This window comes from Pelobates fuscus, chromosome 3, assembly GCF_036172605.1.
Source record: "Pelobates fuscus isolate aPelFus1 chromosome 3, aPelFus1.pri, whole genome shotgun sequence".
NCBI lineage: Eukaryota > Metazoa > Chordata > Amphibia > Anura > Pelobatidae > Pelobates > Pelobates fuscus.
In genome coordinates, this window is record NC_086319.1 from 249205867 (window position 1) to 249223773 (window position 17907).

The window sequence follows — 17907 nt, forward strand, 5'->3', positions numbered from 1 at the left end:
AAATGTAATAGTCTAGAAACTAATCCATTTGATTATATTTCCCAGTAACATGTGTAGAGGAAGTGATTGCATTAACCTTTTGTTTAATTTAATTTCACAGTCTGACCAAGGACATGACTGGGAAAGAAGATGTGTATAGAGGACCAGCAATCCGGGCACTCTGCAGTATCACTGACGTAAGTAGCCAGCATGACTGGTAAACCTGACCGCAATACCACAGTGCCCTAATACATTTCTGAATGGGGGTGTTTAACTCTGAAAGGTATATTTATTGAAATTTCTAACAATCCCCTAGATTCAGTGCACCCTATAATTGCACTAAACACAGTAGCAGCTGTTTTATTTGGCCTTGAATCTGGGAAAAGTATGCTGTTCTCCATTTATCATTATTTATCGCCAGGACTAAGCAAATTATATGATATCAACACACTGAAATCTATTAATTGGCATATGTAGAAAAGGGGGCTCAGGTTAGGTTAGTGCAGTACCATAAAAAAGGGAAATAATACTACTGTGCAGCTCTAAATCCGTACACTACTGTGGCTTTCAAACAGTGTCAACAGCATGAAACAATCAAAATGAAAAACGTAGTACAAGTGCAACACGAAAGCTGGTACAGCAAAGTGCTACAGAGCAGTACTGAGGGACATACAAGGGTTAAAGGGTTTGGATGAAACCCTTTCTCAATGTAAAAGCCATTGAGAGCATGACTAGTATATCTCAATAACATTTTTGTTGTGCTTGTCCTATTTTGTCATTTTGATTTTTAAAATCTTGGAATATAGCATGCTGTGGATCTTAAAAATAACAAGATGACTTTAATAGCATTGCCTATCTTCTACATTCTGTACTGACCAACCCTGGTTGTGACCTACTCTTTGGAAAAATAATTCTTACAATTTAATTCTGCAAAAGATTAAATGGTTTTCTTGTTGTCAAGCTTAACATTCACCATTAAAGAACAACTGTCATTACATTTTCACTTCATGTTTTTCTTTTCTTTTTTTTTTTTTTACTTTTTTTAATGACATTTTTAAAGAAAATGTCACTGTTGTATCTGACTGAGCATGATGGCTAAGAATCTACTGTTATGTGACCAACTGCATTTCAACCTGACTTGCTTGCTGATTTATTGAGCACACCCGCAGCAGCAGACAAGTTAGGTTAAGCAGCCGTTTGCAAGGTAACCGTAGAGTCTGACCCAGCATGGCTGCTAAACCAGATTTTTTTTTTTTTAAAGTAAAATGTTCTCAAAAAAAATACATAATTTAAAAAAAATATTAGATTTCATCAAACTTAAAAATAAAAAACAAGCGAATAGTAAAAATTGGGTTAAAGTTGTCCTTTGAAAACAAAACTGGATTATATTTCATTCTACAAGCATTTTCAGAGTTGAGTTACATATGATGCATTATGCAAAGTGAGCTGTTCAGACTCATTGGTTGAGGTTTTGATATTATTGCTCTTAAACCTATTCCACTACTAGTGGTGGAAATGGGGTGCAGTAACTCCCCTGTGGTACCTTGCCTGGTGTTGATCGTTTGGACTTGCTTTCATTCCCACACCTCTCAAACTAAATAATTAAAAAACTTGTTTCATTTGACATTTGATATACTAAATTCTCTCAATACCATAACCGTGTATTCACATATTTAAGAATACCATCATGGTAGTTGAAGTTTTACAGTAGTATAGTCTTACTATTTGCAGAACACTACTTATAACAGCATGAACTGTTTTGCGTATCATTATCTGCTTTCAAAGCCATTCTTCGTTTAATGGATGAAACATTTAAATTTGGAATGTTAATGTTAGATAGCGTCACAGTTTGATGCTAAGACAAATATTGTAACTTCAACAAAGAGCTTTTCTGGGAAGCAAGCATAGAGACAGTTAAAACTCATAAGTTCCCCAAAAATCTGTCAAAGATGTACATATTGGGTATTGCTGTGTTTAGGAGATGCAGAGGAATACCATTCTAGAGTCTTTGAAGTAGTAGGACACACAAGACGTGTGAAATTCGCCATTAAAGTTCAATGCAAATAATAACACAACAATACAGCTAAAATCTGCACAAATTGATGAAGTGTCCAAGTGAAAAGACTCAAAATGCCCCATACTAAATAAATCCAGTGCTATGATGGAGGCAAAGTGCAGTTGGGGCTTGTGTTTTTCCCCCAAAAAAAACATTTCTGTAATGTGACCCTATAATATATCAAATGTCTGACGAAAATCCAGATGTGGGTTATTGATGTACTAGGGAGCAGTAGCAAATCCGACATTTTTACAGTAATGGATCATACAAAGCCTGTGAAATTCCCCCACCCAAGTGAAATATTTATGTGAAAAATAGATGTATAGTCATCTAATCTGTTCTAGATTGGTTACATGAAAATTATTAGAATGCTCTTATATATAATACCATAAGGGGTCTGATTTCTGCAAATGTAAACTTTTGTTAGTGGTTTTGGATTATGTCACTGCTATTAAATTTATAGTTTCAGCAGTCAAAATTGTAGAACGTTTTTAGGATTAAAATGTTAATATACTCCATGCAATATTTGTCCTAGAACTTCCAAAAATATTATTGAAATTCTAAACACGCATGGCATTAAAACAGTCATGACTAGCAAGTGAACATATTTTGAAGTTTGGTTTTCTTTTAGGGGGAGGTTTTTTTTTTTGTTTGTTTGTTTGTTGTTGGTTTTTTTTTGTACGACTTGTGTAGAAAATGTTATGGGCAAAACAATGAAAACTTTTTTAATATTTTCTTAATATTTACTATTGTGCTCTGCATACATATGGGGTATAAGCATTAGGACTTTGTATATTTTTGTACAACTTTTGACATTATTGGCTAAAAATGCCCTATTAGGAATGTGAAAATCAGTGCATGTGTATAGTTTGTTTATTTTTTTACAATGGTATTATCTGCTGCTAGGGCCTCTTCATTTGGTGGTAAAAGTGAGAAACTATAATAGCAAACAGAAAAAGTCTATTTTTATTATTCAGGCAGATGGTTTAAAATATGCATATAATTGAAATGTAATTTAAGAATGTTTGTAAAATGCAATCTAACCACTTCTGTCATAGATGACGTGTATTTGCTATTTAATGATTTTAACTTTGGCATGTGATCTATTTTATGTTCTGCTAATTCTCAATTCTTTATTTTCTTTCAGGCCACCATGCTGCAAGCCATTGAGCGATATATGAAACAGGCAATAGTAGATAAAGTTCCTAGTGTCTCCAGCTCTGCATTGGTGTCTTCATTGGTAAGTAGAGAAGAGGTCAGATACTGGACAGTAAACTGTTGGCCTCTAGACAATTATTACTGATGCTATTACATTACAGCCAAAAATTAGGTTATGGCATGTCAAAAATGGTTTGCTATAAGCAAACGAGCACTTGTTTAAAGTAAATTTTAATTACAATATGGTCTGTAAAGAGAGATGTTGACTTACTCAATTTTTTTTCTCAGCATATGAATAAAATAAGCCACGATGTGGTGAAAAGATGGATCAATGAGGCTCAGGAGGCAGCTTCTAGTGACAACATCATGGTGCAGGTAGGTTACTGTCATGAGTTAAGTGGTAAACCAAAGGAAATAAGCAAATGTGGTCACAGTACACTAAAATATAAGAAAATTATATTTATTAATACTGTACTAGTAAAATATTTAACCATGAACTGTGGGTTAAGGACAATTAACTGAATGTCTGCAAGTCAATGCTTCCTGATGGGATGACATATTAGATGCAATTTTGATAATTAACAATGCCCACCATACCTTTAAAATAACCTTTTATAAAAAGTTTTTTTCTTTATTTAAAAGAAAAAAATGGCTTTTCTCAGTTCTTCCCTTCTATACTATTCAACATTATAACCACAGTCTTCTCTACTGACCACAAATCACTTATGCTGGTAAAAACATTCGTAATGGATTGCTGAAAACCATAACAACTTTGTTTTATTGCAAAGGTTATGATGCAGAGAGGACATGGCGTTCTGTCTTCCTCCCCAAAGCAAATTATAACTGCAGTGGGTTTTGCAAAAAAATGCTGGGTCTATAAGATTCCTACATGGATCAATGATATCAGTGGAAGAATTTTACTGTAGTAGTCTGTATGTAGTCTGTCCACGTCTTCAAGATCTTTAGGTGATTTTACTGAATCATCCCAGACAAATGGAAGTGCCAGTGTAACTCGTTAAAAATGTTAGGAGACTGTTTAATTACTACAGTCCCAATGGTGGATTTGAATATTGTACTACAAAAAGAGTATTTGTAGATTGTGTGTAATGCAATTATAAATTGAGATTAGTGTACCACTAGTGGCTTTCCCTTTTCATACAGTATCATGCACTAGGACTTCTGTACTACTTACGAAAGAATGATCGACTTGCAGTTTCCAAGATGCTCAACAAATTCACAAAGTCTGGGTTAAAATCTCCATTTGCATACTGCATGTTAATACGAATTGCCAGCCGGCTTCTGGACGAGTCTGAAGAGGGGTGAGTTAAAATTTAAAACTTTTTCTATCTGGGCTTTTATATTTTTCGTAGGTCTGTAAAAAAAAAAAAGTCCTTGCAGCAACTTGTGGGACTTACAGGGGTAAATCCTTAATGCACACTGTCAATTTGCAAAGACCCCCAACAGTAACATCGCTGCAGAGGGTAGAGGAGGCAGGTAAATGTAAGATCTGTGTACCTGAACCTGCCCCTCACGGCGTTGCCATCTTCTTCCAGTGTGTCCTCTTCAGCTAGCCGATGTCACTGCATGCTCTAGAATACTGCATTGAGGGTACCGCAAGACCACGGGATCCTCCTTTTACGTTTTGCCAGTGGCTTTAGTTCTCCTTTAATTCTCAATGGCCTGCTCTTTTATATATGTATATATATATTTTTATATGTGTTGCAGACACAACAGTCCTCTTTTTGACTTCATTGAAAGCTGTCTTCGAAACAAACATGAGATGGTAATTTATGAAGCTGCCTCAGCAATAATTCACCTGCCTAACTGCACAGCGAGGGAACTGGCTCCTGCTGTATCTGGTATGAGAAGATTCCCTCCATTTTTTTTTTCTATTTTTTCCCCTTGTTAGATTTTTAACTCCCTCTTATACATATCTGGCTTAGATGTACAGCTTATTGATCAGAGTGGTTTGTTGTATGTATAGCTGTACAGGAGCCACTACTTTAAAGAATTGTTATTTTAGAAACTGTGGTCTATTCTACTCTCCGTGTAACAGCAATTTATTGGGCTCTGTCCTCCTGCAAATATTATTGTGGCATTCCAGCACACTGTTAACCATCTCACTTTTAGAAGCATTGCATTTAAAGTTGAAACTTAGCTGGCAATGGGGTCTCTGTCATGCATTACCTTTAATTGTGGTGACGATTCCCAAAAGTCAAACCGCTCTGGGGAAAAAAGTCTTACCGTGCTCCACGCAATTTTGCACTGCCTGGTCTTCATGGACTGTTGGTCAGTTCCCCCTTCTATACAATTTGAGAAAATCAGTTAATGAGCAATATTTCCTTTGTGGCATTGAGAGCCTTTTCCAAAATCCGGAAGCCAGTTGGGGTTCTGCCTCTCTCAAAGGCTCTGTGTAAAATTGTAGATAACCTGCTGATGGATAAAATAATTACAATGACCAGGCGAACTATCAAGTCAATTAGTACATTTGTTTTCACTAAATAGCATCTATTTAGAACATTGTCACACTGAAATTTTATTTCTGTTTTGTATTCTATTTTCCTTCATCAATTAATTAAAAGAACCCAAAAAAAACAGCTTGATGCTTGTCTTACCCTGAACTGCCAGCCTTGTCACCTGTTCCTCACCTTGAAATGGGAACTAACTAGCTTGGATATACTCTAATCTTACTTACCAATTTGCATTAGCAGGCCTATAGTAATTGGTTGATTGCAATGTGAAAAGCATTTGCAAAACTGATTGCTTTGTACTTATGTACACAAGTTACTTTGATGTGTCTTTTCTATGAAAGGGACTGATGTCAAATAAACCATATAATATGGCTATTGATTCATGTAGGATGTCCCCTTAATTCATGCAAAGTTTTGTTCTTTTTGTGTAAGGAACACATCATCAGCACCTACAGTTAATTCAAAACATTTGCATCATTATGTTTTCATCTATTTATTTTCAGTTCTGCAACTTTTCTGTAGCTCTCCAAAACCTGCTTTGCGGTACGCTGCTGTAAGGACGCTTAATAAAGTAAGTAACCTGCTTAAAAATATGCTTGCACCACTTGCTTTTGCTTTCAATTTACACATAGTCCAGTTTACTGTTTCATGAGCTGGGCTGTGTTCAGCGTAGGCAAAGTCCTGTGCCGTGGCTTGACTCTCTCTCCAGAGAGGAATGAGAGCTCAGCCCAGGTTGTGCATGCTGCACAAGGACACCATTAACAAGGTAACACCAGGTAACCTTGCTGTTGTTGGGAGCATTTACTAAGCAGTGGATTTATGCTAGTAACTTTTAGCACTTTTTATACAGTATCACTTGATCTTTTTATTATGTGTTTAATTTTTTTTTTTTTATGTAAACACATTGTGAATTTGGCATATATCTCTTGCCACCAGCCATAAAAACGTTGGTGTTTAATTATTAACCTTTTATCTGCATCTCTACCTCTGTACTTGTCCTGTATGTTGCTTTCTATAATATAATGTTGCACTGTAGAAATAGTGATTTGCATACTTGTGACAATGTGTCATTATTTCTGCTGGTGTTTCCAAGCTCTTAAATTCTTTAAAATGTGAAAGTGAACACGTTGCCCTCTTTCTCTAATAGGTGGCAATGAAGCATCCCTCTGCTGTTACTGCGTGCAACCTTGACTTAGAGGGCCTTATCACAGATTCTAATCGTAGCATTGCAACACTGGCCATCACCACACTCCTGAAAACTGGCAGTGAGAGCAGCGTTGACAGGCTTATGAAACAGATCTCTACTTTTGTGTCTGAAATTTCTGATGAGTTTAAAGTAAGAACGTCTTTGTGTTCTATTTCCCAATCCCATATCTTATGAATGTATGTGGATAATTCTGGTGCAGTGCTAAATTTCATGTAATCTCGATATAAAGGAGGGAAATGTTTTGCTGTTTATTCCAAATGTAGCAATTTACCACAATATTGTGTTTTTCACTTACAAAACCTGGTTGTCACATCCCCTTGTTTATGTAGAGTACTAAGTTCTTTTTAGTATATGTTCCTGAGATCGTATTAAAGTATCTTTATCACCAAAGAAGATTATTGAGTATTACATAAATGTATAACATTTATGAAATACTCCTATTGCTTTTGTTGGAATTTCAATGAACGTCCAAGGCAATCAAAATAATTCATTAGACTAAGTTTGGAACTGTTTTGTCTTATGGACAAGCCTAAGGTTGTCAAAATTTGACAAAAGACTGAGCTTCCTCCATCAAGTTTTATCAATTCCTATAGCCACCGCTATGCATTCTATCGCTTATTGGGGAAGTTGTTCTATGGAAGATGTCATTGTATCTCCCATAGATCTGCATGTACATAAGCGCACTAGTGATGGGATTCTTTGTGCATGAAGTGCCAGGAGCTTAAAAAAGACGTGGCAATCCGAAAAGGAGAGTTTCAGCTAAGCATTCCTCACCTTTGTTTTCAACTGCTGAAAATAAATAATCCTGATAATTTGAAAAGTGTGCTGGTCTGGACCACGACCACTGCAATATACAAAAAAAAAAATAGTATCTTTCTAACTCTGTGTTATTTGTATAAAATTGCCATTCAACTCTTAATTGATTTTAATGTGGCACTGGCTCATTTGAGGGTTTCATAAAAATATAAAGTTTATAAAACAATAATAATAACTGCAGTGCATTTCCAACACAAAAGATACGGAACAAAGGAACTACTTTGTCTTTTGGATGCTACTGAGATTGACAACAGTTAACAAAAAGCAGGTCTTCCACTGTTAACTTTTATTTCCATGCATTGGCATCAAGTAATGACTGTGTGGAAAGGCATGTTCTAAAGCACTGAGTGAGAATTGCTGTGTGTGAAGGATCTCTGTTTGTATTTGCAAAGCTCATGATAGATGAAGCACCAGGTACTTGTAGATAGATCCTGTGAAGATGGTGGGACCGAGATGAGAGAGCTTTAAGTTAGCTTCTCACCATGACCTTGACAGCACAAGTGGGTATGTAACCATTGGTACTTTGGTCCCTTCAGGATTATTCTTTATATGCACAAACTGTAACCAAGTCTTTAATTTTTATCTTTTTTAATGCTAGTTTATTCCTTTTTTCATGTGATTTAAATTATGATTTAAAACCGAAAACCCTGTTTTGATGTCCTGTTTCTGTTTGCAGGTAGTTGTTGTGCAAGCTATTAGTGCCTTATGTCAGAAGTACCCACGCAAGCACACAGTGATGATGACCTTCCTTTCCAACATGCTCAGGGATGACGTAAGTGTTTACACTTTATGTTATAAAACTATTTTGTTTTCTGAAAAAAGTGCCAATCGAATAACAATTTAATTACTTCAGTTAACTCTTTGAATGTCTCATTTAGTGTGATTAACACATTAGCAATCCGTGTGCTACTGAGCTGACAGGGTTAAGCTGGCAAGTTTAAGCAACATGTTGATTTTATTACTTTGCCCTGCTTGAGACCGTTTTTTTTGTAGAATTATTCAGATGTAGTATAACTCTGATTTAACTTGTAAACTTGAAAATGTGTAACTCTTATTTTTGTACATGTATGTATCAAAATACCTACTGGGCATTGCAAGTGAAAATTCAACCCCAGTGAGTAGAAATTAACCACCTCCAGGCTTGCATTCTCCAGTAACGTTTATGGCCTGTCCAATAGTAAAATGAAGTCCCTCTCTCACTCTCTGTCATATCAAGGGTTTTCAGTTCAATAAGAGAATCTGTCTTGTAAGAGAATCTGGTGGACCTTTGTCTTTGTTATGACAAATCTTTAAAGGCATAGTCTGACATTTTATGGGTGTGTGCATGCTGTTTGAGTATAAATGCATATCTTTTAAATCAATTATTGCATATTATTGGTACGGAAAGTGTTAATTCTGTAAATTATTGTAATACAAAAACTCGAAAAAAATACTGTATTATTTTGTATGAAATGTTTTATTTGTAGTTTATGATTAGTCTGTGCTGTCCCTTCAGGGTGGTTTTGAATACAAACGTGCAATTGTGGACTGCATTATCAGCATCATAGAGGAAAATCCAGACAGCAAAGAGTCTGGTTTGGCCCATTTGTGTGAATTTATTGAGGATTGCGAGCACACTGTACTAGCCACAAAGATATTACATTTGTTGGGTAAAGAAGGACCACGAACACCCACCCCTTCTAAATACATCCGCTTCATCTTCAACAGAGTAGTACTGGAAAATGAAGCAGTACGAGCAGGTAAGCGTAAAGCTGAATAATTTATTGCACATTTAAACAGACCTTATAGCCGTACTTCCGCACTTGTAATGGCTTCCATAGGGTAGAAGTATTTTTGATAACTTTTTACTTCTGTCTTGTTTCTTTTCTTCTCCAACAAAGCAATTGTTAACTTTAAACATTTACGTTCTTGACTAAAAGGACAGTAATGGTACTTCCAAATCAAGAAGAACTCCTGGAAATGTAAATATTAATTATTACTTAATGTTTTCTGTAACGTTGTCTGTTTTGATACAGTATATATAAACTTTTGTTCACCTTTTATTTGTGTAAGGAAAATCATGTTTCTTCAACACCTGGGAATAGCTCACATGCTTTTATACACCCACAACCCCAATGACAAAGTAAAGCAAATGGCACAAGTTCATAAATCCCTCAGTAAACATATTGAAGTGCTTACAATGAGATAGGAAATGAGTACGAGTACAGTAGAGATGAATATGAAATACACTTACCGTATATACTCGAGTATAAGCCGAGTTTTTCAGCACATTTTTTGTGCTGAAAAACCCCAACTCGGCTTATACTCGAGTCAATAGTCTGTATTATGGCAATTTGCATTGCCATAATACAGACTGGGGCTGTCAGAGCTGTACTTACCTTTCCTGCAGCTCCTGTCAGCTCCCTTCTCCTCTGCGCCGTCCGTTCAGCACCTCGGTCAGCTCCCAGTGTAAATCTCGCGAGAGCCGCGGCTCTCGCGAGATTTACACTGGGAGCTGACAGAAGAGCTGCACGGACGGCGCAGAGGAGGAGAAGAGAGCTGACAGGAGCTGCAGGAAAGGTAAGTACAGCTCTGACAGCCCCCTTCTCCCCCCACTGAACTGCCAATGCTGGACCACCAGGGAAGGAGCCCCCCTCCCTGCCATGAATCAAGCAGGGAGGGGGGACGAAAAAAAAAAAAAATGAACAATAATAAAATAAAAAAGTTAATTAAATTAAATAATAAGAAATAATAAATAAAAAAAATTAAAATAATATATTTTAAAAAATAATAAAATTGCCCACCCCCCACCAAGGCTCTTCAACACACACACACACACACACACACACACACACACTGCATTCATACACACTGCACTCATACACACTGCACTCATACACACTGCACTCCTACACACTGCACTCCTACACACTGCATTCATACACACTGCACTCATACACACACTGCACTCATACACACACTGCACTCATACACACACTGCACTCATACACACACTGCATTCATACACACACTGCACTCATACACACTGCACTCATACACACTGCACTCATACACACTGCACTCATACACACTGCACTCATACACACTGCACTCATACACACTGCACTCATACACACTGCATTCATACACACTGCACTCATACACACTGCATTCATACACACACTGCACTACTACACACGCTGCACTATTACACACGCTGCACTACTACACACGCTGCACTATTACACACGCTGCACTACTACACACGCTGCACTACTACACACGCTGCACTACTACACACGCTGCACTACTACACACGCTGCACTACTACACACACTGCACTACTACACACACTGCACTACTACACACGCTGCACTCATACACACGCTGCACTCATACACACACTGCATTCATACACACACACACTGCACTACTACACACACTGCACTCATACACACACTGCACTCATACACACACTGCACTCATACACACTGCACTCATACACACGCTGCACTCATACACACACTGCACTCATACGCACACGCTGCACTCATACACACACCGTGCATTCATACACACACACTGCATTCATACACACACGCTGCACTCATACGCACACGCTGCACTCATACGCACACGCTGCACTCATACGCACACGCTGCACTCATACGCACACGCTGCATTCATACGCACACGCTGCATTCAAACGCACACACTGCATTCATACGCACACACACACTGCATTCATACGCACACACACACTGCATTCATACGCACACACACACTGCATTCATACACACACACACTGCATTCATACACACACACACTGCATTCATACACACACACACTGCATTCATTATACACACACACTGCATTCATTATACACACACTGTAAATAAATATTCAATTAATATATTTTTTTAGGATCTAATTTTATTTAGAAATTTACCAGTAGCTGCTGCATTTCCCACCCTAGTCTTATACTCGAGTCAATAAGTTTTCCCAGTTTTTGGGGGTAAAATTAGGGGCCTCGGCTTATATTCGGGTCGGCTTATACTCGAGTATATACGGTATGTTCGCAGTAATTCTAGATGTGGTCAGCAGCAGCATCCTATGATGTTCTAGGTGTGATCCTACACACTAGCACATCTGCATTTGTGCTTAGTATTATGGAGGTTACATTCCTTTACATTTCATGCACTGTATGTACCAGCATTACCTGATATACTATGTCAGTAAATAAATGAAACCACTTTCAATTTGCTTCTTTTTGGTGGCAAAACATCAAATACCTGTCATCAGTTATAGACTTTGTTTCTAATTATCTCTTCGACCAATCAAGGTGCAATTGTGGGAGCTTCCCCCGCATTTTCCTCAGTTCATTATTCTGTCTTTTCCCCTCTGGGAAGAAGTGAACTTAAATAGAGGTGGTGACAAAAAAAAAAAAAAAATCACTTTTCTTTTGTGGTCCCTGCATTTGAGATTGCCAATTTATTGATGAGGGCGTCAATGTATTGTTAAAGCAGAAAGTTGGCCTGATTTGCAAAATAAGAATGTTTGTTTGTGATATACTCACAACTATAACTTTGCCCTTTCCTCTGGAATTTTCAATCCGTTATCAAAAATAGTTGCATAAATCTTAAAAAGTGTGTCAGTACCTTGTAAACAAAGGACTGGAGAGAACCAGGTGACTGTGAGTCTGACTTCTGTTATTGAAACTATATCAAACATTGATCAGCAGTTTGAGTTTATGGCTGGAAGATCAAGACTCAACCCCATATGATTCATATTATATTAAGAATAATAATCTTTTATTATGGATACTTTTTTCTGCCAAAAGTTCAGAATGTTCTTTAAATGTTAAGTTATGTTATTTATCTATTGCAGCCGCTGTTAGTGCTTTGGCAAAGTTTGGTGCCCAAAATGAATGCCTCCTCCCCAGCGTTTTGGTTCTACTTCAGAGGTAATAACTGCATTATAAAAGAAAGATGCCTTTTATTTTCGTTTTTAAGTAAACAATTTCACATTTAAAGTCAAAATAAACCGCTAAACTGTAAATGTAGCTGACTATATGATTTCTTGTTTTAGCTGATCTATTTTGGCCTAAAATGTAAAATGGCTAGAGAAAGGAGGGCTCAAAAAAAACTTTCTTACTTAAAATTCTTACTTGAAGTTCAGTAGAGATGTAAGTTAAAGGCAAAACTATATTCTAAATGTGATGAGAGCTTTGACCAGTGCTGACAAATGCATTCACTGCCTTTTGAGCTTTAATTTTAGGGACCTAATGTGATCTAAAGCCTTGTGTTACTGACATAAAACCAAAGTGCAATCTTACATAATTCTTCACTCTACTAACGTTTTCACTGGCAGGTGCATGATGGACAGTGACGATGAAGTGCGGGACAGAGCAACATTTTACTTCAACGTATTGAAACAGAAACAGTTAACGCTGAACGCTGCGTATATTTTCAATGGTGAGTAACACAATGGAAAACCTGCAACTAATGTAAGTGACATCTCATAACCTTATATTAATAAAGTGGAATAGTACTACATGTTTTTCCTTTTTCCATGAGCTTAGTTTTGATGGAAGACACTTTTATACCCCGAGAGCTGACAACCCTCACTGATATACTTCAAAGTTGAAATTGACCATTCATAATTGAGGTTGACTGGACTTATCAATATCATATTGAAAATGCTTCCTGCATGGTTGCAATTGATTAAATATTGCTTTGCGTGCTGCATTCAGTTTTTGTGTGTGCCAGCAAAAGAAAGTGATCATCTCACATAGTTACAAAGGTTTAAAAGAGACATGCTGTTTATCCAAAAGAAGGCAAAAAGCCAAGGGTGAGGCACTTTCCAATTTTGCAACAAAGTAGGGAAAAAATGTCTTCTTGACCCCAAAATGAAAGTCTGATCACTCAGATCAAGAAGCTATTACCCTGTAAATTTAAAATCGTATCCCTGAATATTAAGTATTCATTCAGTTGCTGTTTAAATATCTGTACAGACTCTGATGAAACCAGAGAGTTCTACATCCTTATTGTTCTTACTATAAGAAAACATTTCCTTTGCCTTAGACTAAATCTCTTCCAGTCTAAATGCATGACCTTGTGTTCTATGTATTGTCCTGTTTAAAAATCATAAAGCCTCTGAGGCGCTGTTTTTCTAAACTAAACCTTAACAGATTTGTTGACCTTTCTTCATAACTAAAATGTTCCATTCCTTTTCTTTTTGTAACCTGCCTCAGATATTCTTTTTTTTTCTAGTACCATAATATATATAAAGAACAGTTAACCAAAAATGCACAGATAATTCAAGGTGTGCTCTTACCATTAATTTAAGAGGCAAAATTATTTTGACAATGCCATACTGGCCTTATCAGCTGTTCATTGGCATTACACATTGTTGCCTAGTTTACTGTCCATAACAATTCCCAAATCCTTCTCGTGTGTTATCCATAATTCACTACAATATAGGGCATAAGTTGCTTGTGCATTCTTTACTCCAACTTTGCATTTGTCTGCATTAAATTGAATCTGCCATTTGAGTGCCCAGTCCCCCAATCTATCTAAATCTCTCTCTGCAGAAAAGTAACATCCTGCTCACATTACTTTACCGGCTTTTGTGTCATCTGCAAACACTGAAACATGACTTTTAATGCCTCTTTCAAAATATTTTATAAATGTTAACTAGAAGCAGTCCCAGAGAAGACCCCGACGGGCATCACTTAACACTTTTGTCCAGCTTAAAAATGTACCATTCATGGCAACACTCTGTACTCTATCTTCAATCCAATGTTCTACCGAAGAATAAGAATTTTAATTTACACCAATTTATTTTAGTTTGAACACTAAAATAGTTCCACACAACAGTTTGAACACCTTGGGTGTTCAAACATTTATACCATTAAAATGTGATATTCCACAAAGCTTTGCCATAATACAGACTGGGGCTATTTTTATGCAAATCAATTTTCCAAAGTGCACAATTGACAACAATATTCTCAATATTAACTACGTAGCATTAATAGAGTAATTAGTTAAAACATCAATTCATACTGAAATCACCACAGAGATGTAAATGATATTCATAAAAGCACAAACAGATGAAATATACTTGCACAATATCCTTATGTAGAATCAAAAGGATCTAAGGATAAAAAACACCCTAGTGCAACACTGTAAAATAAAGCAAACAGAAACTTAAAATCCAAATGGTTAAACTCATCCAAGATTGCCAGCTGTACTGACTCACCCACAGCCGAAAATATCTTGCTTCTAATCCTTATTCAATTACACAAATTTTAAAAGCCATATAAGCAGCTCAACATCTGTGAAAACAACCTTTGTGGTGATTTCAGTATAAATTGATAAATTGATCCTGAAAGATTAAAAGGTGAGGTTCTCTTATTTCCACACTTAGCTCCTTGTACTTGTGGGAGAATACTGTCAGGCCCACAAAGCTTTGTTTACATTAACTTTCTATAGTTACTTCTGCACATTGTCTTGAGTTATCCAATCACAAGTTTTTTTTTTGTTTTTTGTTTTTTTTTGCAGCAAGCATTTGCATATCTCAATGAGGGGAAAAAAAGATTTGTTTTTTTAAAAATGTATTTTCCTGGTCTTAACTAACACACCCATCTCTTTTTTCAGTGTACTTACACTTTAATTTTTTTTTTTTTTTTTTTTTATATTTATATTTTTATTGTAGCATAAATATATAATTGGACAGAGATGTAAAGCATATTGAGCTACATTTTTAAAAAAAATGCATGCATGAGTAATGACAGACTCGTTTAGATCGTTTGTGCTTATACATTTTCGTAGGAGATCCCGTCTGGTTAAGCTTGGTGAAGGCTACTTGCACTTATTAGGATATATCAGCCTAACTATTGATCTACAATCGTTACTTCTGGGGGGTATTGGGTTCTCGAGAAAGTGCTGATAAGTATAGTGAAAAACATCCTAGTATTTAACGATTATCAGCAGTGCTTAGCTACAGGAACGCAATCAAGAAACACATTTAAAGGAAAAAAAAAAACTTTAACAATAATGCTATATCTTAATGGGCGACTGTGTGGATGTGAACCACGTCTTCCAATAGGGGTATGGCCATGTCAACTAGCTTACTTCAGCAGGGAGAGCATAAAATGAAAATAGGATTATTTAAACATAAATCAAACCTGACATAAAGCTTAGGAACTAAATTCTAAATTACTGTTATAGGCTAAACAACAGTAGAGAGTCCAAGGTTTTCAGCGGCCAGTCTCTTCTGCGCCTTGCATTGTTCAGGTGCCTGAGGACATCTGCGTCCGCGCCACTCGATTCGGCTTGGGGTAGAAGGGCTTGATGTTATTAATGTCCCATGCTGGGGCGGAGGACGCCCTTTAGGCTGTTGCCACTGACTTTTGGGTGAGGTCTGGTGCTGGTAAGTCCAGTTCTCTGCAGATGCGTCCAGCTTCCGAGATGTGTGTTAACTGCATTCTCTTCTCCGCGTGCAATATGGTCAGTTTGCGACCTGGTCCACAGCGGTACTTGATATCCTTCTCTCGTAACAGCTTAGTCACTGGTTGTAGTGAGTGCCTCCAGGTCATTGTGGACCTAGAAAGGTCTGCGTAGAAGGCCAGGTCTGAGCCTTCAAAATGGTAAGTGGGTGTCTTTCTTGTCGTGGTTGAGATAAGCTGCTTGAATTGGAGCGATTGAAAACACAGCAGTAAATCCCTTGGAACCCCAGCTGGAGCTTTAGGTGATTTCGGGACTCGGTACAGATAGTCCAGGTGTATGGGTCTTGGCTTTAGCCGGTGGAAGTATAGAGCTCCACAGTCTGCGGAGGTAATGAGGTGCTTCGTCCTCCCCGATGTTCTCGGGGATGCCACGGACCCGCATATTACGTTGCCGCCTAGCATCCTCCAGCACAGCAAGCCGTCCTTCCATAGTATGGTTGGCCTGCTTCAGACTTTCCATCTCAGCTTGCAGAGCCCCCTGTTTGCTTGTCGTGACAGCGTCAGCCTCTTCTAGCGCCCGCAAGCGCGCTGTGATGGCTCCCATATCTTCTCGCACCAGCGCTATATCGGCTGAGAAGTAGGCCTTCAGCTCCGCCATCATGTTTTGGATATCCGCTTTACTGGCGGGAGCGTGGTCTGGTTGCGCAGCTTTACTCGCCCTCACAGGCTTCGGATCATAGTCACGGAGGGGTGAACTTTTGTTGAGTTCCCCTCGATCAGCGTAGTAGCTGGAGTCGTCGTGATCACTGCCTTCTGAGGCGAGGTCCGAGTCCTCCCGTGCTGGCGCCATCTTAGCAGGCCTCTGCGAGGTTGTAACACGGAGCAGGGCCCCGATATCTTGAGAGGTGGGGGTCGCTTCAATTCTGCGGATTTTGGATTTCTTCCCCATAGTGGCAATATAGTTTGTAAGGGGGTTAGAAGCTGTTTAATAGCAATTAGGCTGCAAAAGGTCAAATCTTTCTCGGGAGCTCCTGACATGTGCGACTGCTTCGTTCAGTGGCTCCACTTTAATTTTTTATAATTGTGTACTTAAAAAAAATTTAAAATAATAAAAAACATTTAGGGTTGGCTTTGTTCTATTTGACTATTACTTTCTCATTTCCTAGTTTAGCCCATCTAATATTTTTTTGCATGCATTATTGGCTTCCTTAAAATTTATAGAGGATGCCTCTGATTTGTCTGATTTTTAAATGCTTTAATTGCCTTTTTCTTATTTTTAATTTCTTGGTTTATCTTTAAACTAAACTATTTTGTTATATAGGCTCCTTGCATTAATAAGCAGGCATTTAATATTATCACCAATCTCTTGTACTTTCTTAATAAAAGAGTCCCCTACCACAACAACCTTTCTAGCCTTTCTTACATTCTCAGCCCGAAATGTACTCGAGGGGCTGTTCCTTTGGATGTTAGAAGGAGCATCTTTCTCCAGTACAGCTACTCCTGAGCTATTGCTCCTAACATCTTCACTAAAACGGGCAAATTTGTTAGATTGCACAAAGTTACAACCAGCTAAACCTTTCCTCCCCCCACTAACATATGAAACTGTTAACCAGCTGTCTTATCTCCTCTTTCTCCACTAGAGGGACCCACTAAACTGACAATTTTGAAAGGGGTCTGCTACTCACTGAGCAATCTGTCTCAGTGTAGCAATTCACTTGTCCAGATCTCCAATGTAAGCTTTCAGAGGAGCCACTCGCTCACTACTGCCACAGAGGTATGGACCCAGGATGGA

At 37.7% G+C, this 17907-nt stretch overlaps 1 protein-coding gene across 2 annotated transcripts in view; it reads left to right on the forward strand.

Moving 5' to 3' along the window:
- COPG2 (COPI coat complex subunit gamma 2) overlaps positions 1 to 17907 on the forward strand; it is a 41855-nt gene that overhangs the window by 10789 nt on the left and 13159 nt on the right. Inside the window, exons 6-16 of one of the 2 annotated variants that reach the window (XM_063448302.1) lie at positions 101 to 176; positions 3183 to 3275; positions 3482 to 3568; positions 4355 to 4512; positions 4919 to 5052; positions 6168 to 6235; positions 6812 to 7000; positions 8364 to 8459; positions 9165 to 9426; positions 12554 to 12629; positions 13037 to 13140. In XM_063448302.1, the coding sequence (XP_063304372.1) occupies positions 101 to 176; positions 3183 to 3275; positions 3482 to 3568; positions 4355 to 4512; positions 4919 to 5052; positions 6168 to 6235; positions 6812 to 7000; positions 8364 to 8459; positions 9165 to 9426; positions 12554 to 12629; positions 13037 to 13140 (1343 nt within the window). The remainder of the gene's footprint in view (positions 1 to 100; positions 177 to 3182; positions 3276 to 3481; positions 3569 to 4354; positions 4513 to 4918; positions 5053 to 6167; positions 6236 to 6811; positions 7001 to 8363; positions 8460 to 9164; positions 9427 to 12553; positions 12630 to 13036; positions 13141 to 17907) is intronic. The other variant, XM_063448304.1, reaches the window with a different exon arrangement.